This window comes from Podarcis liolepis, assembly GCF_965112155.1.
Source record: "Podarcis liolepis genome assembly, chromosome: 6".
Taxonomy (NCBI): domain Eukaryota; kingdom Metazoa; phylum Chordata; class Lepidosauria; order Squamata; family Lacertidae; genus Podarcis; species Podarcis liolepis.
Window position 1 is genome coordinate 58,577,226 of NC_139559.1, and position 25,069 is coordinate 58,602,294.

At 42.8% G+C, this 25,069-nt stretch overlaps 1 protein-coding gene across 1 annotated transcript in view; it reads right to left on the bottom strand.

Moving 5' to 3' along the window:
• Positions 1–24,611, bottom strand: part of PLPP3 (phospholipid phosphatase 3) — a 62,953-nt gene extending 38,342 nt beyond the window's left edge. The window contains exon 1 of the mRNA XM_083510025.1: positions 23,927–24,611. Coding sequence (XP_083366151.1) covers positions 23,927–24,065 — 139 coding nt within the window. The 5' untranslated portion in view covers positions 24,066–24,611. The remainder of the gene's footprint in view (positions 1–23,926) is intronic.
• Between the last annotated feature and the right edge of the window lie 458 nt (positions 24,612–25,069).

Here is a 25,069-nt window from a genome sequence, read left to right on the forward strand (position 1 = left end):
GTAGACCATCTGCTTAGCCCACAGAAGGCCTCAGAAAGTTCAATCAATGGCATCTTCAGTTAGGACTGGGAGAAGATCCCTGCCTGAAACCCTGGAAATCTGCTGCCACTGTACACAAGACTGAGCTGGATGATCCAGTGGTATAATGCAGTTTCTTATGTTGGTGTGCAGTAGCCCTTCCTGGCTTTTATTCTCCACCAGCTGTATTCAATGGCACACTCCCTCTGAACATGACCAACAGCCATTGATAGGCCTATCTTCTCTGGTTTTATGTAATCCATTTTTTAAGTTATCTAAGTTAGTGACCACTTCAATGAAATACCATATTGAAACCCTATGCTTCCAGGCTCAACCACATAGACTTTAAGAACACAGGAAGTTGTATTATTCTCTACTCGGCTTTGTTTTCTCACAAGTTCAAACAATATTTCCCCCCTTCCCAAACCAAACTTGTGTGTCTGTTAATCCAATTGTTTCTTTAATTCATCCTCCATTTCCCAGTGTTAATTGCCACCTCCCCCACTGAGAAGGCAGATGGTCTCCCCCATCCCCAGAAGGGTTTTCAGTTTGAGGCTTCAGGCAAATTGTGACATGTGGGATACTGTGGGAATTAATTCATTATGGAGCTATGAGTTTCCGACACTGGGAAAAATATGCTTTGCAACGCCAAAGCAGGACATACAAGCCTCAGAGGCGGAACAGTGATATTGGAGGATACTGCAGCTGCAAGCTGTTCTGAAGCACCAGGAATCAGCCGATAGTCAGTGGATCACAGAAAGAGTGCTGATAAAGCCCTGTGTATGGTGAGACTCTAACTGGGAAGGGGACACAGACACTAGTGAGGGGCTGGTTGGCAGAATGGGCAAGAGCTGAAACACAGGACCCTCTGAAGAATATACTTGACAAATCCCTCGGAAATCCCAGATTTAAGAACAGTTAAATGCTGATATGCTGAACATGTTCTTCCCCATTATAGAAAGTGGAGGGAGTGCTATATTTAGAGCTAGGTTCAAATCTCTGATCACAAACACAAGACTCCTTTGCACCATTATATAATAGCAAGCATAGATTTCTACTGAGAGAAAGCGTGATCTAAGGGCACATGATGCAGCCACCTTGCTAAAGCTAAGAAGATCTAGGTCTCATCCAATGCCTGGATGGTAGACCACTCAAGAACCCCAAGTAAATTCAGTGTGTACATATGGGGGAAGCATTGGCGAATTATGGGTCCCCAAAAGATGCACTTGTTTTACTTATTTATTTGTACTTATAGCCTGCTTTTCACAGAGTGGCTCCATAGCAGATTATAAAAATCACAGTTTAATAATGATGATGATGATGATGATAATTTTATATGTCGCCCATCTGACCGGGTTGCCCCAGCCACTCTGGGCGGCTCTCAACAGAATTTTAAAAACACATAAAACATCAAACATTAAAAACTTCCCTAAACATGGCTGCTTTCAGATGTCTTCTAAAAGTCAGATTGTTGTTTATTTTCTTCACATCTGACGGGAGGGTGTTCCACAGGGTGGGCACCACTACCAAGAAGGCCCTCTGCCTGGTTCCCTGTTACCTCACTTCCTGCAATGAGGGAACCACCCTCGGAGCTGGACCTCAGTGTCTGGGCTGAATGATGGGGGTGGAAATGCAAAATATTATTTAAATCATAAAGCAACCCCCCCATGCATGATACATATCTTTGTAAATGCCTTTCTGATGCACACAAGTTTTACATTTTTAGGTGTACACACTGAACTTCTCTCTGTACATCCAAAAAGAAGTAAAGGGGGAATGTGGCTTGGGAAAGTCCCTAACAGTGAGTTTCAACATCCCATTGGCAAAACAGGAATATAAATGCCTTTCTTTAGAGGGATGTAATGAGGTTGAGTGGCCCAAGACTCGTACATCATTTTATTAATAACATAGCATATCTACTATAGATACACTGTGTTGATGGCCTAGAAAAATATGTACAACAGCAAATGTAGCTGTTATCGATGGCAGAAATCTGAAACAAAGGATTCTGCCCTGAACTTTCCATCTTCATAATACACAATATATGAATCCTTGAAATATTTGAGTGGGAAAGTATAAAGTTCAAAGCCAAAGCCAAGCCTGCACAAATCTGTCCATTAGTTTTTATGCTGTCTGAATTGTGCATTTTCTAGGAGTTTCCACCTAGGGGGAAGTCAAAGGATCTTCTTCCTTATCAGAGCTGATGCTCTCTGAACAAGTGTATAGTATTTCTGCAGCTGACCTACATCAAATGCATTCTTCTGATAACCCGTATCAATCCATATGCTGCATTTACCAACCACTTCAACAGGGATCATCAGCCCAATGATGAAAGAGAAATACAGCAAGGAAATCTGTTATCTGGCTTGTGAGCTGTAAGTCATGAGAACTGCGTGCTGACAGGTCACACTGCCATTGTCCTTCCGCAGTACTCCAATCAGCCTGGTTTGTGAATAGTTCCACTGCTATCTTGGAATTGGCCCAGCCTCGGAGCTAAGAGAGGCAGACTATTCTTGAAGCCTGTAAACAAAAATACCATGGGAGATAGGGAGCAAGAGAATGGACGCGTGATAACGTATATCTCCCTACAGATTAGTGTTGCTATAGACAGGACCTTGGACTCCCAGTGGAGTTGGAGGGGGTGCCATTCGACAGATCAATGGAAGCTCAGCACGGGTTAGAATGTTTACTAGCCCTAACATTAAGCAAACAAGTCAAACAATCTCGCAGATGTTCTGCAGTCAAGGAAGCGAAGAAAGAGTGCCTATGTATATAGCAGGGCAAACCACTTGTATGGAGGTCACTGCTCTTTTTTTTTTTATAAGACAGATAATTATTAAAATAGTCAAGGAAGTTGTCGTCTTTATTCTGTTTGTGATTTGTTATAGTCTCCCTGTCTTATGAACTTCTGTTTCTAGTAGAGGATAAGAATGACTATCCTGACCAAAGACACTCAAGTAAAACATTAAAAACTTATAGTCTTTCACATCTGACACTCTGGTTTGGTCATAGTGCTAAACTATAGTCCAGTATTTTGAGGATCTAAATGATCTTTAGAACAGGGTGGAGAACCTCAGGCCAGGGGGCTGAATGTGGCCTTTAAGCCTCTCTAATCAGACTAAGGGATGCGGATGGCGCTGTGGGTTAAACCACAGAGCCTAGGACTTGCCGATGAGAAGGTTGGCGATTCGAATCCCCATGACGAGGTGAGCTCCCGTTGCTCGGTCCCTACTTCTGCCAACCTAGCAGTTCGAAAGCACGTCAAAGTGCAAGTAGATAAATAGGTACCGCTCTGGCGGGAAGGTAAACGCCATTTCCGTGCGCTGCTCTGGTTCACCAGAAGTGGCTTAGTCATGCTGGCCACATGACCCGGAAGCTGTACGCCGGCTCCCTCGGCCAATAAACCCTAGAGTCAGCCACGACTGAACGTAATGGTCAGGGGTCCCTTTACCTTTAATCAGACTAAGCCATGTTGCCTCCCCAGGCTGTACCATTCGCCTGTCTTGCTCTGTTCCATCCTTGAGTGCTTTTGCCTACCTGGAATGGGTGGACGGAGAGGTATGTGGTGGCATGTTCTGAAACCTCTAACTTGTGTGTGGCTGAACGGCAGCCTATTGTACAAAGATGAAAGAGCCACATCTGTTGCTCCACCCACTTTTGCTGCCACAGGTACGTGGCCCCTGGAAACCTCCACACTAGGGAAATGCAGCCCTGAGTCTGAGAAAGGTTCCTTTCCCCGTCTTTAACGTCAACAGAAGCTGAAAATAAGGGGTGAGGGGAGCTAGGCCATCTCCTGATACAAAAAGATTTTAAACCATGCACAGGACATCAGCTTCCTGCATTGCTGGAGGTTGGAATAGATGGCTCTCAGGACCCGACTCTACAATTTTATGATTCACTTCTAACTGCTTTTCCAGAACAAGACAGAACAAAAATTCATATTGAGTTCGTTTTCCCTTTATCCAGTGAACTCAAAATCCACATGACGAAGTGAAATTGCGCAACCTGTCAGCATCTATCCAGCAGCAAGAAGAAAAAGAAGAAAAAGAAAAAGAAGGCAGTTGCTCAACAGGGGACTTCCAAACAATGTAACATCACTTAACAGCTTTTATCCTAGTGTAGGGGTCAGCACCGGCGTTTCCATGCGCTGCTCTGGTTCGCCAGAAGCGGTTTAGTCATGCTGGCCACATGACCCGGAAGCTATACGCCGGCTCCCTCGGCCATTAAAGCGAGATGAGAGCCACAACCCCAGAGTCGGTCATGACTGGACCTAATGGTCAGGGGTCCCTTTACCTAGGGGTCAGCAGTCTTTTAGAGCCCATGTGCAAACTGGAGAAGCTGTCATGGGCACTACATGCACGCACACACATCAGTCAAGCACACACTGCTATCCATTCTATTGGTTACAGTACAATGCTTCTTTTTAACCTAATTCAGCAGAGCATGGGGAACGTGTCCTGGAAGGCCTCTGCAGATGCCCTGCACCCATGGGTGCCACAGGGGTGACTCCTGTCCTAGTTGCAGCTATAGCTAGAGTGGAATATATGATGAGGTCCCAGAGAGTGAACAGCAGTGCAGTCCTGGGTTTCTAGTAAACATGTTAATTCAGGGTCCTGTTCAGGTGAAACATCTGTGAACATGTGGGCAGGATTTTTGCACTGCCAGGGGGGTGGACTAGACGACCCTCAGGACCCCTTCCAACTCTACAATTCTAAGAGTCTTGGCAAGATGGTTGGGATCACATATGCCTGACCCCTGTCTAACTCAGAACACTACACAGAATTGTGAATAAATATAAATACCTTCAGAAGAGTTCAAACTGAACAAAGAACAAATCTTTACAGACCTTCAAAATTTCTGCCAAAGATAACACTTAATATCTGTATGTTTGTTCATTTCATTCATTAGATGCTCCAGGAGGAGGGCAGTTAAAGCTGCACATTCTAAAATAAATTAAAATCGCAGAAACAGCTTGCACTGCATGGTTTGTTGACCTCATAACACCTTCAGAGCAATACACCCTTCCGTCTTTTCTCTTTTGATTTAAATTAACATTTCCGCATGCTTGAAAAGAAGCAAGTCTTAACCAGTCTTAAAAGGGTTTTGTTCACCATTAAGATTTCCTAAAATAAACTAGGAAGAAATAGGGAAATATGAGTCTGGCATTTTATTGCTGGCTTTTTTTTTTTCCTTTTCTTTTTTTGATAGCTTGCAGTTTTCTCTAAATTGTAGTCTTGCTAATCTCTACAAGTAAAATTGTTAAGCTCATGTCATGCCAAGTGCCATATTATGAATTTCTGGCAGATTTTGCTTATCTGGTGTCCTTCAAATGTTTTGCACTGTAAGTACCATCAGCCTCAGCCAGTCCCACACGTCTGGAGGGTACCAAATACAGTAGATCAGATCTATGTTATGTTGCATGGTCTACAAACCATTTTGCCATGAGTACAGAACTTTAGAATAATATAACTACTGTATACCCAAATCGGGGATGAGGAATTTATGTTGCTGGACACAACTGCTATTACCCCAACCACTGGCCATGTTAGCTGGGGATGAGAGTCCAATAACATCTGGAGGGCAATAGTTCCCCCATCCCTACCCAAACAAAAAATCAAAACAGAGTGGTGCTTTCCCCCCATAATCATTTATTGAAATTTAGTTACTTGCTCCTCCCCAACCCAATTAAACTTTTCCCTCCCTGCTTACATCCACCGTGCTTCCAAGTTCTGCTACCTGGATTCAGATTGAAAAGAAGGGCAAATACATTTGCCATGATGCAGCAGACCTTAGCCTGTCCCTCTGCAATCAATAGAATGGGACTCAGTCAAGAGTAACCTACAGCCAACTATTTCTGTGTAAGTTAATCATGTCTCACGTTTGCTGAAATGTGCCCAGAATGCAATGAGTCAACAATTTTTTTATAGAAAACTAGCATGTGTTTGGAAGAAGGATCTGCACCAAAAAGCAGAGAAGAGAGAAGCTAAACTGTAAAAAGAATGGAGAGAAAACCCCCTAAAGCTGATTCTGTAAGCTTTCAAACAAAACCATGCTGTTCTGAGTACTACTTCATTGCATCTATCCAATATATTTCTGCTCCTCTCCCAGAGCTCCGGATGCCTCTTCGACCCAAAACTGCTCTTGAGCAAAGCCAAACCTCAACTTTGCCACTGAAAAGCTTCTTTGTTTGCCATCTCTTTCCAATTCAGCATATCCTGTGACTGAACCCTGCAGTACAGTATAATACTCACAGGCCTTGGCAGCTGGAGAGTCTGCTAACAGGTCTATGGTTCCCATAATAGCTTTCCAAACTTCAATGCCGGAGTATATTTACTATTAAGGAACTCTTTCCGGTGAGAGGCGGGGGACAGGGTGTGCAGGCAGGGAGAACAGAAAAATTAACAGAGTAGGAAGAAAGAGACAATATTACAGAACGACTTCAAAAACTTTTATCCTTAATTACTACCAGAGATCTAAAGGCATTTTCACCCCAGGTTAAATGATAAGAGGTAATCAGCCTCTAGCAGCATATGTTGAAGATGCAACATAAAGATGGAAATAGTTTGTTTTGTTTCTTTAAAGATGCCACGTTGGGTAGCAACCATATGTTTGGCCCAAGGTCTTTGTGCTGAAGTCCTTTGCTTTGCTTTTTTTTCCTGAAGTAATTTTCAAGTCCTTATCATTTCTTGCAAACCTGATAAATAAATGCTTTAGGGTTTGAAATCCAAACAACACACAGTTCAAATTTCCCATGAGTTACTAAAGTTGTTATTTCTAAATGGTCTTTTGCATTACTGGGTTTGACTATCACAGAGTGAGTGCAGGCCAAGAAATGGTCACAAACATGAACTGTCATCTTCTTTTATAGGAAATTAAATATGAGAATTAATTAAGGTCAACTAGCAGCGACATCACCTTGCCGACAAAGGTCCGTATAGTTAAAGCTATGGTTTTTCCAGTAGTGATGTATGGAAGTGAGAGATGGACCATAAAGAAGGCTGATTGCCAAAGAATTTATGCTTTTGAATTATGTTGCTGGAGGAGACTCTTAAGAGTCCCATGGACTGCAAGAAGATCAAACTGATCCATTCTTAAGGAAATCAGCCCTGAATGCTCACTGGAAGGACAGATCCTGAAGCTGAGGCTCCAATACTTTGGCCACCTCATGAGAAGAGAAGACTCCCTGGAAAAGACCATGATGTTGGGAAAGATGGAGGGCACAAGGAGAAGGGGACGACAGTTGGTTGGACAGTGTTCTTGAAGCTACCAGCATGAGTTTGATCAAACTGTGGGAGGCAGTGGAAGACAGGAGTGCCTGGCGTGCTCTGGTCCATGGGGTCACAAAGAGTCGGACATGACTAAACGACTAAACAACAACAATAAAAAGCTCAACATATGCTTTCAGCTTGGAACTCTGCTGAATTACTCTTCAAAGTGTGTACCTGGACTCACATGTGTGCAGCCAGCACTCATGTATGTTCATATACTGAGAGAGCTTTAGGATCTTTTGCTGGAGTAATGACATCTGCTTGTTATGCCCACAGGAAGCTCTCACACAGAGGAATAAGGAAAGCTTGGTTTATTATATGAAATAGGAGTGACAGAATATATTAAAATGCTGCTTCAGACAGCAATGTTGCAATCTAAGCAGGCAGCAAATTCTACAATATACAACAGCATGTATATGAACATACACGAGTGCCGGATGCTCACATGTGAGTCCAGGTACACACTTCTAACACTACATGCATAAACTCTGCCTGCTTCCATTCCAGCCACCTGCTCCTACTGGGTGGGGCTGCACATGGAAGAGCAACTGTCACTCTCCTGCATATGAAAAGTCCTTAAACAAGTTGAACCATTGATCCATCTATCTAGGATTCCTTTAACAAAACTACAACAACTTCGGTCCCAGTGACACAAGTGGAAGATCAAAATCAGGAAGAAGCATTCACAGGTGATAGCTGGGGTCTGCTATGATGGTTTTGTAAACAAAAGCAGCACTAACATCATTTTTACTAATGGTTAAATGTAAACAATTGTCCAAGCTAAGCTAGGGCACATTAAAGTGGGTTTATAAACAGATCCTTCTAAGTACAAGCAGGCGGGCGTTGCCACGCTAATCTCCTAATCCTTCCACTATGCTATCAAAACTATTGGGGGAGCGATGTGAGCTATGCACCCCAGTGGATGTGCTGGATCAGTTCATCGGAACCACACTCTCCAAGCATTTCCTACTCCCACTGAAACTAATTTATCAGCTGATGCAAAGCCTATTGATGTCACATACCAGTTCTCACTGCAAAGAATTGTGCTTTTGAATCTCCCTGCTCTAATAACTACAGAGAATCAGGAACAACCGCAGCCAATGGGAAAAATCCAAGTCACATCCAACAGTTTTTATCGCTCTTGGTATCCACACCATACTGCCAATTTTGCAGTGGTGAAGACTCACTGGTTTGCGACCAACTTCCCTTATCCAGGATCCAAATAAACAGGAATTATGTGGTTCATTTAAACAAGAGGTAAGATTCAAAATAGCATCATGTGGCAGGCAGTGATAATTATCAGGATTGCAGGGAGGGTGAGATTTAAGTCTTGGCGCCAAGGGGACAGTGTCTCCCAATGCAAATAGTACCTCCAGATGAAAGATTTTCTATGGGGAAGCAGCATGAAATGAAAGGGTTAAAAATCCCTTTCCCCACTGGCTGCGATCCTGATAATTATTAGCTCTCCCCCAGCTATTATCTGCATTAAAAAACAACAACCATGTGGGTTAAATGCAAAGCCTGATTTAATGCCTAATTTGGCCCTCAGACTGATCACCTTTAAAGGCTAATCATGCACATGCCAGGGAATTAGTTGAAGAAGATGCTTGCTGGTGTGCAGTCTGCTCTGTGATGCCAGAAAAAAGAAAAGGCTGGGTTTTGGAATACATTGCCTAGGACAGACACAGCCAAATCTTCAGAAAGCTTCTTTGTAACCTTAAAACGTGTGAGGATATTTCTCTCTCCCCTTAAATGGGCTCCCTCCAAAATTCTATTTGACTTTTCCATGGGTTTGTGTTTGTGAAAGATTCATGCCAAATGAGTAAAAAAAAACAAAAACCCAAAAAGGACGTCACAAAACTTATCCTTTTAAGGGAAAGGAGGGCGAGAGCAAGTATTCTTTCTCAGAAGCTGGCTCACACGCTACTCTAACCCTTAATGGCATTTCAACAAAGGCCTTGAAATACACAGAACCAAACGCTCCTTCACACACAAGACTTTTGTCCTCAATAGGTACCAGCTCTGTGTAGGAAGGAAGAACTGCGCACAAGGTTTTACACAGTAATGTGTGCCTGTGACAAAATAGACATATAGCAATGTGCATTCTTCACAGATGGTGCACAAGTTTTTGTCCATTATTGTGACAATTGTAAGTGCAGGAGGAAAACAGCATTTTATCTTATTGATGCCTAATTTGGCCCTCAGTCCTTGGTTCTTGCTTTTCATGAGACAGTCATTAATGTGAATATTTACCTGGTCTCTGGGGGCCCTTCCTCTACTTGACTGAAGAAGCATAAACATCGTAATGAGACAAAGTTGGACTTGTAAACTTCACAAGATTTATTTAATGGAGCACTGGCTTTTCCAAAATCTGAAAAGTGTTGTCTCATAGATGGTAGAGCGAAACCTTCAATAAGATCAATGCTAACAAGATAGTCTTTAGGGATCCTAGAGTGAAACTAGGGCTTCCATGTCTTTCAGATTAGTTATCACTTTAGACTCCCACCACCAGCAATAGTGCCTATAGGGGTAGTCAATATTATGCCCTTCAGACTTTGTTGGACAATAACTCCCATCAGCCCCAGCCAGCATAGCCTATGGTCAGGAATTATGGGGGCTGTCATCCAAAACATATGGGGGACACCATGTTGCTTATGCCCACTTTAATGAACTACAAGCAATGCATTAGTTGGTCTATCTTAATCAAACAGCAGGTGGTACAAAGTGTGCCAGGAACAGAAGTGTCAGTTATTAGGATACACCCAAATCATTCTGTCAGGAAATCCATGTCAAAAGGCAAAATAAGGGAACAAACCAGTGTCACCATCCAATCTTACTAAGGGCAGATGGATTCTACATAGAACCATGAGCAAGATTCAAAGAACGAGGTCCACCAGCAGGACCAAGCTAAACCTCTGTCCTACCTTACCATTCTTCTCAGACCATCATAGACTTCAGTAAAAGAGGAACAGAAAACAAACCCACAACAAAGAAGAAAGTTCAGGCACTAAAAAGATTCAGCTCACCAAGTTGCCAGAGTAGTTTGTGCCTCAGTTACCCTTTGGTGACTTGTGGCTTGTGGTTTGTCTGTCTTGTTAAAATAGGAAGTACTTGAGGTAGCAGACTCTATGCCACCTCCGAACTTCCCATTCTCCTTCTCTCTTACTTGTTTTTTGATAAGCAGCTTCCCAAGTTGTGACGAGTCTGTCTTCTTTTCCCTACTGCTCAATGTGCATGCATTGATCAAATTAGTGCTAATCAGAACGTAAGGAAAGGGAAAAGCAATTTCCCTCTTTCTTTGAACCAGGGCAAAAAATGAGTGTGGTTGCAGTCTTGGTGTATTTCCTGAGTTTAGCAGCGTATTAACCAAAATCTTCAGTGGGCCAAATTGGACATGACCATCATTCATGTGTCCACCCTATTCAAATGGAAAGCAGGGGATAGAGCTGGCAAAAGGGGCCATTAACCTTTCGCCTCTCATGCCTTACCTCCTGATAGCTGATTGCTCCAGCCAGGTTTCCACCATTCCTGGCCCCAATACCAGAAGTGAGCTATGAATGGGCAGAAATGACTGAAGTAGTGAACTGGAGGGATGTAAGGCATGGCAGGGTTAGAACTTTTCTAGATGCTTAATTGCCACTAACTAACTAACCAACTAACCACTACCTGCCATCTTCTGCTAGAGTCTTCATATGTCCTTCCAATAATTGGGAGTGTGAGATTATGCGGGAGAAGGATTTCCACACAGGGCTCAGTGGACCTCAAGTAAAACTGGCAAATACTTGGCTTGGATCCACAGATTTATTTTTCCATGGAACAAAGTCCACTTATGATCGATGTGAGACTACTCCCAAATGATTTAGTGAGTCGCATCAATTATCTGTAATCAATTAAAATGCTTTCTCCCCCCCCCCCTTTTATGAGGGGGGGAGACTTTCTGGGAACGAAGCATTTATCCTCTGAGGATCTATGAGGGCTGCCTGAGCAAGAAATACTGTTAACTGCATTCAAATGACCAGTTTACCAAAACCTTCTGGGATTATGGTATTCTTTTGTCAATGCTTTCCTCAAAACCATGGCGACAGACTCTCTTTTGCTAAGGAGATCTTAGCTTGAAGTTCTTGGCCGGTTGCCATGGATACCAGGCTTATACAATGCCTGCACTGAAAAGCAACAGTGGGAAAGACAGCGAACTCGGGCTTCTGTGCAAATTACGGGCAGCAGGGACTGACCTCTGCTAACAACTTTTGCGGCTGGGGGGTTGGGGAATGCCTCCCCTCCCCAGGACTGAAACAAATTTCAAAGAGCTGGAGCACACACATACTTCACGTTCTGTCCGTTTTTCGGCCCTTTTTGAATTAAATGCTTAACCAAATTCATTAAAAGGAGGGGGAATCTGCCTCCCTTAGGTCTGGAAACAGAATTAATTTGCATGCTTTGGACACTATTATAGCACAGGCAGAATCAGAATCAGGGCAACTCAACGGTTTTCTTTAAAAAAAAAAAAGGTTTTCAACATGATTGCACTAAGGACCAGTTTAGAAGAACAGCATTTTGGGATTTAAACATGCGATACAGTTTTGCCACTCACTTGTTGTCAAGTGCAGTGGGTAGCTAAAGGGTGTGTGTGCAGCACTCTGTCAAAATACTAGTATAGTACAAGGCAAAGAGTTACTGTATTTTTCGCCCTATAGGACGCACTTTTTCCCCTCCAAAAATGAAGGGGGAAAGTGTGTGCGTCCTATGGGGCGAATGCAGGCTTTCGCTGAAGCCTGGAGAGCCCCACCGCCAGCCCCACAAGCTCGGGGGACAGCGGGGAGGCGCAGCGTGCCTTTCCCGCTGTCCCCCGACTTGGTTAGAATAACACAAAATTAGCTTCTGAAGCACCACTGTTTTCACTTGAAGTTCCAACTGACAGGTGTCTGTATTATTTATTTATTTTAGTGGGAAACTTGGAAAGGAATCTCCCTGAACCACCACTAATACAGGATCTTCCTCTAGACAAGTTTTTCAGACTCTGTGACCTTGCCTGTCTTCTACTTTCTGCCCTCCTCACCCAACCCAGGGCCACCCTGTTCCACAGCAGAGCATGCAGAGATCCTTGAAGGCAGACAAAACAACTGAGCCCATTCTCCATGCTATCAGAGGAAGGTTAAAGATGTACCAATAAGCTCAGTTGTTGTTTTTTGGGGTGGTTTAAAAAATTTATTCTGGTACTCCCTGCAATATAGGGACGTCATAACACTTTGCACCCTTCCATTCCTGGTGTCAGACTGTAATACAAGAGAACGTAGATAAGCATAAATGTGCTTGAAACTTTTAAAAAATGTTACTAAAGGCTGGAACTACACTCCCTTTTCTCTAAAGAGAGAGGCATGGGAGGGGATAGGACACACTGTTTTGTCTAGCACTAGGTCTGTTGTTTTGTCCAGTAATTAGGGCAAGGACCACAAGTTGCCCAGGTGTGAACTAGATGCTAAGCAATGCAGCGATGGTTATATTAGCTGCATCAGTGACACAAGATTGCTGTGACAATTATTTTCTTTCACCTGCAGGGCCCTTTCTAGCAATTCCAATGCAGCTGGGGATGGGTTACAGTGCACATATGTGGGGGGTGAGTTGTGTTTGTGTATGAGAGAGTGGGGTTACGTGTCTCTTAAGTGTGTGACAGAGGCAGGAAGGGTGTGTATCTGGGAGGGGGCCAGTGTGGTGTAGTGGTTAAGAGCGGTAGTCTCGTAATCTGGGGAACCGGCTTCGCGTCCCCGCTCCTCCACATGCAGCTGCTGGGTGACCTTGGGCCAGTCACACTTCTCTGAAGTCTCTCAGCCCCACTCACCTCACAGAGTGTTTGTTGTGGGGGAGGAAGGGAAAGGAGAATGTTAGCCGCTTTGAGACTCCTTAAAGGGAGTGAAAGGCGGGATATCAAATCCAAACTCTTCTTCTTCTTCTTCTGTATGAGGCATACAAAGGCGTGTGTTAGAGAGAGAGAGAGAGAGAGAGAGAGGATGTGGTGGTGAAGGGGTACTGCTAGGCAGTGCCCACTGGCATGTAGTTTCCAACTGACTGCCCACTGCTGCAAGTGTCCCTCAGAATCAAAACGATTGCCCACTTCTACTCACCATTTTAGCCTACCTATCCCTTTTAGGCACCTGCTAACTTAGCATGGCAGGCTAGATCATTAAAAACAACAAGCATCAGGTCAAATGCACCAGGGTGAGAATAGACTTCGTTTGTGAAGTCCCTGAACTCACCTGTCCAGGGTCTGTCATTTCCCTGCCTATCTGTGCCCTCCTCAACGTTCCACCACCCATTTAGTTTCCCGGGATTCATCAGGACTACAGCTGACAAAGTCTTCAAAATATAGGACCTTCCATACAACATTGTAAAGTGTGAGTTACCCTACTCCTTTCCTTCCTGCTTCTACTGCCCACTCTGCAATGATATCCAAACGGTCGCCTCTTTCCAGTCTCATCAAAATTGTTATTCCTTGCAGGCTGCGCCATGCTGCTTCTTAAAACTCTGCCAAAAGGTACATAAAAGACTCATCTGATCTTTGGAGTCTGGAATGAATGTAATGAAAAGAAAAGAAAAGAAAAGAAAAGAAAAGAAAGGGAGAGGTTTGCATCATCCACTAATGTCAGCCACAGGTTTCTGACGTTTAACCAATAGAAGCACTCTATTACTTCACTAACACTCCTTTTAACACAATCAACTTTTAACGCAATGATAACACAATCATGCACTGATTCACTTGTCAGATGTTGCTAAACCTTGTCAGCAGCATATTGCCTGTAGGCACTGATAATGCAGAGGAGAGCTAATTCGAATTGTCCCAAGATAATTTATTGAGGAAGTTCTCTTGCTAAGCAAACACTCTGTGATGAAATCATATACAATATACACAAACAGCTCATTATTTTGCAAGTTGAATCAATTAACTTCCCCAGCAAAATCAAGAACAAGTAAAGTAAGAATTTTCAGGCTGAGTCATATATCAATGGTCCATAAAACTTATTGACAAAAGATCAGACAAGATGCCTAAGGCAGGTTCACAATCAGATAATAATAGTGATATACATTCCTAATAGTTACACTCCAGCCCAAGGTATGATCTAAAGGAGTCAACTTGCCCACCTGGTGCAGTCCATTCATTTTGGACTACAATTTCCATCAGCTCTAGCTCTGAAAAAATATATCTCAAAATGGAGATTGAGTTTGGCTTTTGGGGTTAGCTTCCACTGACAGGCCTAATACCCAGTCAATCAAGTATCTTTAAAAAAAGCTTATTGGATAACATAAGAAGTAGAGTTTTATGGGGCTCAAGACTGAGAAAGTGACTGATTCATTTGATCTACTCCAGTTTGATTTTCTTTTTAATTACAAGTTGTCACTAGAGGGTTTTTCCCCCTTCCTTAACCATGAGCATAAAAACTGTCAGCCAAATCCATCTAAAGGTGGTTTAACTCTCTGTTTTATCACTTGCCTACTTTTTCAAAGCAATCACAACTTCTGGCAATTCCACATGCTTCTCCTGCCGATTAGAGTCCTTAGACTTGTAACTAGTTGAATCAGCCACCAATCAAGTGAAAGCTATAGCTTCTGAATTTCTTTTGACAGCTGTCAAAACAAAAGCCTCATGCACAGAAGCCTGATTAAGGGGCTTAGTTTCCCACCAGCAAAAGAGCCTACACATTGTGGGAATGTATAAACTCTGGTATGTGGAAAGTTGCAAGATATGCAAGGGATTAAAAAGCAGAATGAAATGAAAGCATGTTTGAAATACGGCACAATGCGGTGCCTCTGCAATGTAGGCCTTCAGGTGCTGATCCCATTTCACCAGATCAGTTTCAACAACAGTGAAATTGCAGGACCCTTCCTCAAAAGTTCATGTAAGTACATAAGATTATTTAATGATATCGCCTTCAAATATGCAAACATAAATTACCCTGGGTGTTAAAGCATTTCCCCCAGTGTTTCAGTGGTCCATTCTCCTTCCAGCAAAAAAGGGAAATCTGGATGATTGGGGAGTTGTCATCATTCCCATATAAGGTCTTACTGCATCAGAGCTACTAAAACAAGAAGGACTTTATTTTCTCCTAGTGGCAACCATATTGGCACACCATTCAGGGTTCAAAGCTGGCAATGCAATATGTGTAAAGAATTAAGCTGGTTGACAGAGATACAAAGTCTGTTTCATGAGCACTCAAACACACCTGTCTTTTAACACCTTCTTCCAACCTGTAAAAATGGAAATGTTAATAATGGATTGCCCACAGGGATGTTATCAGAACTTATTATAAGGTGTGGTTTCAAATCAGGTATGCAAATATCCTGTCACCTTGGAAACACAATGCCAATAGGAACCTGCCTTAAAACAATTCAAACCATTGATCCAACTGGGAAATTAGTATTGTTTGCTAGGATTGGCAATGCTCGCCAGCATTTCAGAATTGGTTTCCCAGGCTTACCTAGAGGGTAAGTCCTTTCCCTTATGTCTTGAGTGAATATTGGGAGCATGGGCTATTTATATCCTGTGGTTCCACTGTATCTGGTACACAGAAGGGTGAAAAGGCACTGGAAAAATGGCAATGGCAGGGAAAAAGGGAAACTGGGAAACATTTCCAGGGGCTGCAAAACTCCTCCTTACTGTTTTGAGACTGTTTCCCATCCTTCACAAGCCTTACTTCTCAGGAATAACCAATATCTATATTAAAAGGCTCATTTTATTATGATCCAGAACAAGCATTTGCTGATGTAAATGGAACCAGCAATCAATGCTGAATCAAACATACCAAATCTGTCATAATCTTAGACTGCGGCTGCCAGTGCTTCTCCAGGTTGATCACAGCTTGAATAACTGGCAGTAGGGAAGTACAGCTGCAGGCAACACTAATCCAAAAATGCTATAGCAACCTCAGTAGCAAGTGGGGAGTCCATTCTATTCCATGGAGCATAGAGAAGGGGCCCTGCTAGCTGAGGCTGATGGGAATTAGAGTCCAATTTCTGGAGGGCCATAGGCTCCCCAGCCTTGGAGTAACCAAATGGTTGCCTTTATAGAAGAACATTTCTTATGCCTTAGGGTGAGATGCAGTTAATGATGAAACATAGAAATGGGCTAAGCAGAACTAATATTTCATATGTTCCAGTACCAACTATGAGCAATGGATTTCTTATGTAATAGAAAGCAAGCTAGATTAGTGAATTATTGATTTCATGAGATCTTATATACTTCAGGTTGCAGACCCGTGTCCTGTCTATTCTTTCTCTTTTGGCTATTAAATCAATTCAGGAACCCAAAATTCTTAAAGGAGACCCGTTATTTCTCAACACCCCCCATATAGCATTTGTCCTCTGTTCCAGGCACCAACACTTTAGGATTACATTTACTTTGGAAGTTATTCTTACAAACCACTAAGTCCAGCAGAGCTCACACAAGCAGAAGAGATAGCAAGCACATTATCAGCTCATTATCCCCCCAGTTGCTCTTGTTGAGTAATTGGCTGGTATAATAAAATAAAGCTCAGTAGCTGAATCTGGATGGCAACTGTGACATGGATATACAAAGTTGCCAGAGCAAACATTGAAAGTGTTTCAGCAAGCCTCAGACAAAATCAATCAAGATGCTTATATTACAAAGAGTTGTAAAAAGCCTGGAGAATATCTAATGCCACCATTAATACCTCAAGTTATTCAAGATATAAATAAAAGCAAAACCATGGAAAAAATAAAGTTTAATCTAATCAACCATCTCTGACGTAACTTCTCACAAGGTTGTAAACAGTCCTAAACTAAATGGGCAAACATTTCTATGATGAGGTCTATTTGAAGAATAATCTTGGTAGGAAACAAGGGCTTCAGAAACAAAAGTTATTCAACCAATTCATCAATAGAAAGTAAATAAATTCCTTGCCTGGAAATTTATTGATGACTTTAATTATTCTTAATCAAAATCCAACTTTTCCACCATTCAGATAAACAGTTTTCTTAATGATTAGGAGTAGAACATGAGAAGAAAAAATAATTCACACTAGTTTGTAAGTACCAGTTGTAGCCATTTATTTCTGACATTCAATCATAAGAAATTTAAGACTCAGTTTTTCCTGCTATTAGTTGGCTCCAGGTAGTCTATGCAAAACAATAGTCCAACACAGGATTTATTTTTATAATTATTATTTTTCTTTTTTTCTTCTGCATCTGTGAATAATAAAATGGAACATTCAGGTGCTTTCGTGAGACACAGAAAATGAATTATTGCTAAGATGGCAAGGAGAAGAAGCTGTATACAAACCTGACCCATCATTCCAAATTTATCAGTATAATTGTGCAAGTCATACATGTTTGCTCAGGATTTACTCCCAGGTATAATATCTGTAGGATTCTAAGTACTGTACATGTGTAGAAGATTTCACCGTGAATTCCTTATATTCAACCAGCCTAGCATCTCTATACCTGGGTTCTATCATACTGAAAGCTAAATATGTTCTAGCTAAGTAATAAAAGAGAACTAATTTGAATATGCAGTCTTTTACCATCTTTACTTAATTTTCACTCACAACGTTATTGTTCCTGTTTTAGATATTGGAGGCTGAGGAATAGCAACTTGCCACTCAGTGTTATGACTCAGGTGGAACTTTCAATAATCCATTAACTCTGAACAAAAGTTATTTAACATAACACTAGATCTTCTCCAACAAGCTCTGGTTTTCCTTAACTAAAAAGCACTTGTTGCTTCAAACAGCCATGTGAAAAGCAAAGTGTCAGGTTAGGATTAGATCAGAATCAAGTGCTTTTGCAATCCTGCAGGAATATCTCCAATATGTAACCTGCACTGAGGAGGAAATGCACTTCTAACAAGACATCATCTGAAAAGCGCCCAAGAACCTTTGTTCTTGACATGCAGCTGATAGCACAATCCTACCCATGTTTATCTAGAAATAAATCCAAAAACCTTCAAGGGGACTTACTCCAAGTAAGTGTCCATGGGATTAATGTCTGAAGCACAGAATAATTTTGCCACACAGCAGGTATTTAAGAAGCTCATTCATTCCCATCACTGATAGTACACTATGTAATTGTAGTGCACTTGCTACACATATCTGGATGGCTGAATGAGCTGAGTCTTATTCAAGTGTTCAAAAGGAATGGAGAGCTCAAACTAGGGAGAGGAATGGGAATGTGCACACTGGCCTAACCCCCAATGTCTCCAGGTGCGCTAGGGGCACCTAGTCCATCCATCTTCCTGCGCTGAGTGTAGAGGTCTGAAGAGAGCTTCTACATGCTTGGCTAAATGCTCTTAGAAATATTCCTAAAAGCAAAGTGGCATACATTCTGCACATCCTGGGATTGTCAATGTGTGAAAGAGTGCTGGCAGGCTCCCAATGCAAGAACAGCACGTGCATCTCTCGGAAGATATGCAGTTGCCTGTGTTAGGTGCTAATGGCATAGTTAAATGTAGGGCAGGTGGTAAATTCCCTTGTTCTTCTCATATGTGCACATGTATCACTAGCACTCTGAAGATGTTGTTTGATATGTCCAGGCCTACAGCCACTGTTATAGCACAGTGAACAATTGAAGTGGGGGCAGGGACCACAAGGCACTGGCTACAGAGCTGTGAATATCTGCTAGCAGGTTCTCACACCTGGTTCCCCACACCATATTGATGGCAGCTGGGATAACTCATTTGGCACAGCAGTGTTTCCCAAACTTGGGTCTCTAGCTGTTTTTGGACTACAGTTCCCATCATGCCTGACCATGGGTCTTGCTAGCTAGGGGTGATGTAGTCCAACAACAGCTGGAGACCCAAGTTTGGGAAACACCACGGTAGAGCAATAGATTCTTCATCTCAAGGTTGTGGGTTCAAGCCCCATATATTGGGCAAAGGATTGCTGCATTGCAGGAGGTTGGAACAGAAGACCCTCGTGGTCCCTTCCGACTCTACAATGCTATGATTTGTGCACTCCTGGAAAGCTGACAATGCTATCCCTAGGCAGGGATAAATAGAGTTAAGTCATGCAATCTGTTCCCTTGCATGCTCTCTTCACACCTCAAAAAAGGAGCTGGAAAAGATGCAGAAAGGGGTAACCAAGGGGGCTGAAGGCTACAACTTTTGGGGCTTTTATCTTGGAGAAAATATGGGGCAGGGAGATAAAGGGGTACTTTTTCGCGTAGCACCTTAATTGAACTAAGGAATTCACTACCACAGCATGTAGCGATGGCCACCAATTTGGAAAGATCTAAAAGCAAATTAGACAATTTCATGCATGATAAGGCTTTTAATTCCAGTATAAGAGGCCATATGATACCAAATACAAGTTCCTCAAGGGTTTCCCACCGGCATCTGGTTGGCCACTGTGGGAACAGAATTCTGGAATAGATATGCCATTGGTCTGCTTTTGTAGGACTCCTCTTATGTTCTTAGGATAAAGGATCCTATGTTTCTACTAATCACTTTTATGCTGTACATATCAAATAGTTCATTTCCTCCAGACACTAGAGGATGAAACTTTTTCCGCAGGTCCATATTCATGTGGGATTATAAAGCAAAAAGCTATTATTCTCTCTCTCTGCCTAATATATTTGTGCCTGATAATAGAGAACAGATGAACGATAAACTGCAAAAATTAAACCAAACTGACAGTATGAAGAAAAATGTGCTCTAAGCAGAAACAATCAGTGTTAAAAGGCTGTGGTATCTGGATAATTAAAGTCACATGCTGTTGTGCTCTTCTTTTCTTTCTTGGAAATCCATTCATTTTGTAACATTAGTGTAACTGAAAGATTCTTCAGCATGTAAACCATTCATAGAAAAAGTTGTTTGCAGTCCTGTAGCTTTCTTCCAATACTGGACCCTGCTAGATGTTCATACAATGTTACAACAGGGGAAGAATGACAAGATATGGTGCATTGGCTTAACAACTGAGGCAAGTGCCTCATTGGAAGCACAGGAGAAGACACAATTTTCACAGTGTTAAAACTCACAGCCTGATCCTATTTGGGTTCAGTCATAAGTAAAGCTCCCAGAATTCATTACTTCCAAGCAAGTGTGCATAAAATGTCACTTTGTGAAATTTGTCATAAGCTTAATGTCTTTCCAGAGGGGTAGCTGCCTTCAAAAACCATAGTCTTGTGGTATCTTGTTTTTATCTTTTTCTTGTTTTCCAGAAGATCCCAACTCTTTTTAAGAAATTGATTATGGCATAAGCTTTCATGGCAATACATATGATTACTGAAGCACTAAATATATTCAAGAGTAGATACATGGAGAGCTCTAGTAGTCAAGAGATGTGTTATTGTTGTTAGCTCTCACCTGGTTAAATTGATCCTTGTGAGTTTTACCTACCTAGCATTTTCTCAGTGAACTTCAGACATCCAAGTAAGTATTATCTATAAATGCTTGTATCCCATAAACTAATTAGCCACTAAGGTGCCACTCCATAGTCATCTCATTGTAACATATCTGTACAAAGATGCACCATCTATGTCCATATTTCACAGAGTAGAGTGGCCCAAGAGCCGTTATATCTTTCAGAGTTGTCCCTGGACTATAAGTGATGTAATCCAGCTATCAAACTCAGCTCACTGTTTCTTACGCACTTTTTCCTATAACTGTGATTCACCCCCTCTGCTGTTACCACAATACTGCTTCCTCATTTTTAATGCTTCAAAAATTAATAAGCATTGTTGTTTACAATGCATAGCTGGTATAGCACACAAAGGTTACTCTCCCAATAACTAATGCTAAGGATTGGAACTCAAGTCCTTGACTCAACAGTACCATCATGAATTGCCTTGGTGAATTACACGCCATCCACTACACCACAGTGCCCCCTAGGCTCTGTTTACAGATATATCCCTTTTCCTTTTTTCACTTTGCCCTATAAACAGGTCATTATAATGACAGAGGAGAAAAATTTTGTGTGTTAAAAAATGTTCATTGAGCACAATCCCTCTTCATATTGCGTCTTTTAGAGTTAATGACAAAACACCAACTAACGTGAACTGAAATAGTAAGACCGTGAACCCATCAAGAAGATTTCTACAGTCAAAAACTCTTAGAATTTCTTAAGTGATACAGAGTGGTTATTGATTGGTTCACCAAACACAATGGATTTCTACTTAAGAGAAATGAGCAGCAGACATAAAGATCTTTTAAAGATGCTGGTTCACTAAATGTTCATCAAACGATACATAAGAGAGCAGTGAGAGAAGATTCTCTTTTCCCAAAACAAAGCCTTACACCTACGTAGCATCTCAAGTGACGGGGAACACGCCAATATTCCACTTACACTGAAGTTCTTCTATAGCAGAGCTATTCAGCTCTTGGGATTTAATTGCTCTTAACACGCACTGTTATTATAGACACATCAAATTGTGCAGATTGGACAGCAGTCAGCATTCTTACAGATCCCAACAAAGCCAGGTGCTACTAGTGTAAACTACAGTGTCTCATTCCATTCTGTACCAGCTGGAATTCCCTTCCACAGTCTCTTAATGCCAATGGCTATGTTGCTTCTCATGTTGCATTTTTAAGGGTACTTAAACATTTGAAGCAGGAGGAAGACTTTGAAAACACGTAAAGTCACTCATTAGAAAACCTTCGTCTTGAATGTGAAATGGCCCTGATCTGGATTCAGTCAGGTGAACAGACATCCTTATTTTGTTCTTTCTCTAAACACCACAACCCCTCAAGCATAATAAATCACTGGAGCCAGGACACTCAGAGAACTTCAAAAGGGAGTAATCCTTTCAGTGTCTCCAAGCTTACTTAGAGTAAGAAGTTTGAGACATGCATTTTTACTTTTCCCAATTGTGATCTATTTAAAGGGGCAATTCAGCACTGTATCTTCACTATCAAGAGAAAACGGGCACCATATGACAACAGCACTGTTTGTTTTGTAAAGTTCTTTGGAGCACTAACAGTCTGAAGAAAGGAACAATCTTTTCAGATAGAGAGCATCTTTCTGCCCTGTTCCTAAAGCAGACAGATATTTGTCAGGAACAGATAGGATATCCAGACATCCTTTAACACGCCCTTTGCACTACAATTCCCATCAGCACCAGCCTGTTAAAATGCTGTCCCAAACATCTGAAGGGCACCAGGTTGGTTGATCCACCTGAGTGTCTCAGCCCAAGCTTCTGCACACTTCCCACCTTTTTGGAATACTCTATGCCTCCGATCAAGAATGGTGGCATGAAAGCCACCATAAGCTAGCTAAGACACCATAGCTACATGCTAGGATTGTCACCTTTTAACATTTCCTCAGGCAGGGTTTCTGTGCCATTAACAGCTGAATGGTAGACAGAAATGTCAAAGGTGAAGCCTTTCCAGGCATGGAGAGCTAGCGCTGCTGGCTTTCCTGTTGGGTTAAAGAAACAAGAGCCCTAACAGAGAGGAAAAGTTTGTTCTTTCTTTGTTTCCTATACCCTTTCAGACAACTACAGGAATCCTCGTTTTAAGGAGTGCCCCCGTTTTAACCAAGACACACTTCCCTGGAACTCCACAAGGTAGAATTCAAAGCAGATCAAGTACTGCAGCACATGCTTTCCACTCTTAACACTGACAGGTCACAGATGTGTGTTCCTCTGTGTGTGTGTACCAAACAGCACAACCAAACTTCACCTCTCCTCTCTTTTCTGCAAGCCACATTTTTACCCCTTCCCTGGGAAAACTGGGGACCTTTCAGCCACAAAGTGGTTTAAGAGCAAAATCAGCTTCAGGACAACTGCTGCTAACTGGATCTTTTCTTGAGATCATTGCAGTTCCTTTCTCCTTTTTCTTTTGAAAGGCACACAAAACACTCCCTCGCTCCCTTTCCCACTACAGAAAATCCTTTGGAGGGCACCTTTGAAGCCTATTCTTTAACCAGGAGCAGCCAAGTGAAAAGCATGCCTTGTTTCCCTGGCTGCTCCTCGGGGGCCAGCTGGGATGGGAGATGCTTTGTTTACATATGAGGCTCAGCTCATTTGCTGGGACATCCATTTTATTTGGACGGGCACCAGGGCTGCTCTGGGTTTCCATACGTTTCTGTGGTTTCGCTGGGTGCTTTCCTAGAGTAAAATGAAGCCCTTAAAAAAAACCAAAAAAGCTTCTTGGCATCAACAACGCCCGGCTGCCCTAGCTAGTGCATTTTGTACACACAGTACGGTATATATTGCTACTTAAGAGCTCTTTTGCAACACAGTGGAGCGCTTTGCTTTGTTTCTGCTTGCTTTTTCCTCCCACATTTTTATCCTTTGGCATCATAACCCATCATGAAAGCAGAAAAGGTCAGGGGAAAGGAAAAAGAAAAGCTTGCAGGATGCAAGATGGGGAGAGGAGAGGAATCTATTCCGAAGAACTGTCTTCTTGCAAAGCAGAGAGCGGCTCCAGAAGATTTGTTATGTCCCAGGCACAAAGTTTTGTGGTGTTTTGGTTTCTTTAAAAAGCAAGAAAGGAGAGAGCAAAAGTGAGCAACCAAAAGAGTAAAGACGAAGAGTGGAAAGAAGAATAGGAGACTGGTTAGTTTTAGCAGAGAGACTGCTGGAAGGAGGGGGGAAATAGTTGTGCAACCCTCTGGAACGGCTTCTTATAAAATCCGAAGAAAGTGAATTAAGATGGGGGAGAAGGGGGGAGAGAGAGTCGCTCAAGTTTTAAATCTCACCCATGAAGAGGCAGAAGAGGTCGAGGCAAATGAGCAAAGCTTTCTTGCTGGGGCTTTTGCTGGGGTTGTTATTCAAGGCTGGGCTGCCGCCGTTCTTGCTCTCGGGAGCCATCGCCTTGTCGTACTTGTAGTTCTGCATGGCAAGCAGGGGAATCGCTTTTCCCAGCTGCGTCTCCTTCTCGCCGCTCGGGGTTCGCGCTGGGCCGGGAGCAGCAGGGGAATCCGGGCGCCGAGGCTGGGGCTGCTCGCTGCCTGCTCACGTCGGAAGAGCGAGCAGGAGGAAGGGGTTTTGCAGGCGGCTGCAGACTTTTGTCCTTGTGGCTGCCTCGGCCAGGGCCCTTCGGGGTCCGCGGGGAAGTTTTCCTCCTCCTCTTCTCAGGCAGCAGAAAGCGCGCGAGTAGCAGCTCCCTCGTCGGCTGCGAAGACCATGCAAAAAGAGCACAACACGGAGGGAAGCGAAAGTTTTTTAAAAGTTGGGAAAGTTTGGCGCAGCGTGATCGGGAATCCAACCAATCCCGGCTGGCGGCAGGAGCGGAGCTTGCAACTCGGCCAGTCCCTTGCCAATGAATGGGGAGAGAGAGACAAGCAACTTGCACACCCGGCCGCGTCGAAAGTCAGGCTCCGGCTGAGCTTGTGTGATCCGACGGGGTTACTTCTGCACTTTTAATTCCTCTGATCCTTTTCCACTCCTCTCTCTTTCCCCTCTTTTTTTAAAGGTTGCTACGGGCTATCCAAGTACAACCCCCTTCCTGAAACTGACATATACATATGATAATTAACCCCACACACACACCCGAAAAGAAAATCCTCTATATGCCCCTAGCGCCCCTTGCGTTCAAAACAAGCCTGCTGAGCTCAGTGAGGACGCAAATCTTGCTAAGGTTGAGTTTCTCTCTGACGATGCCCTCTCTTCCTCTCTCTCCTCCCGCCCTCGCCCTCCCCACTCCCAGTCTTTGCTTGGAAGCAAAGCTGGAAAAGTTTGCTTTGAAAACTTCCGCTGCCTTTTGGTATATCCTGGACGGAGCGTGGGATTTAATTCTTAGTGGGCTCCTGCAGATAACACTCTTCGAAGCCTTAAGAGTGAAACAGAATTTGCGAGAATATCGGGTTTAGTAGGACTCAACCCTGTTTTTCATAGAGCTC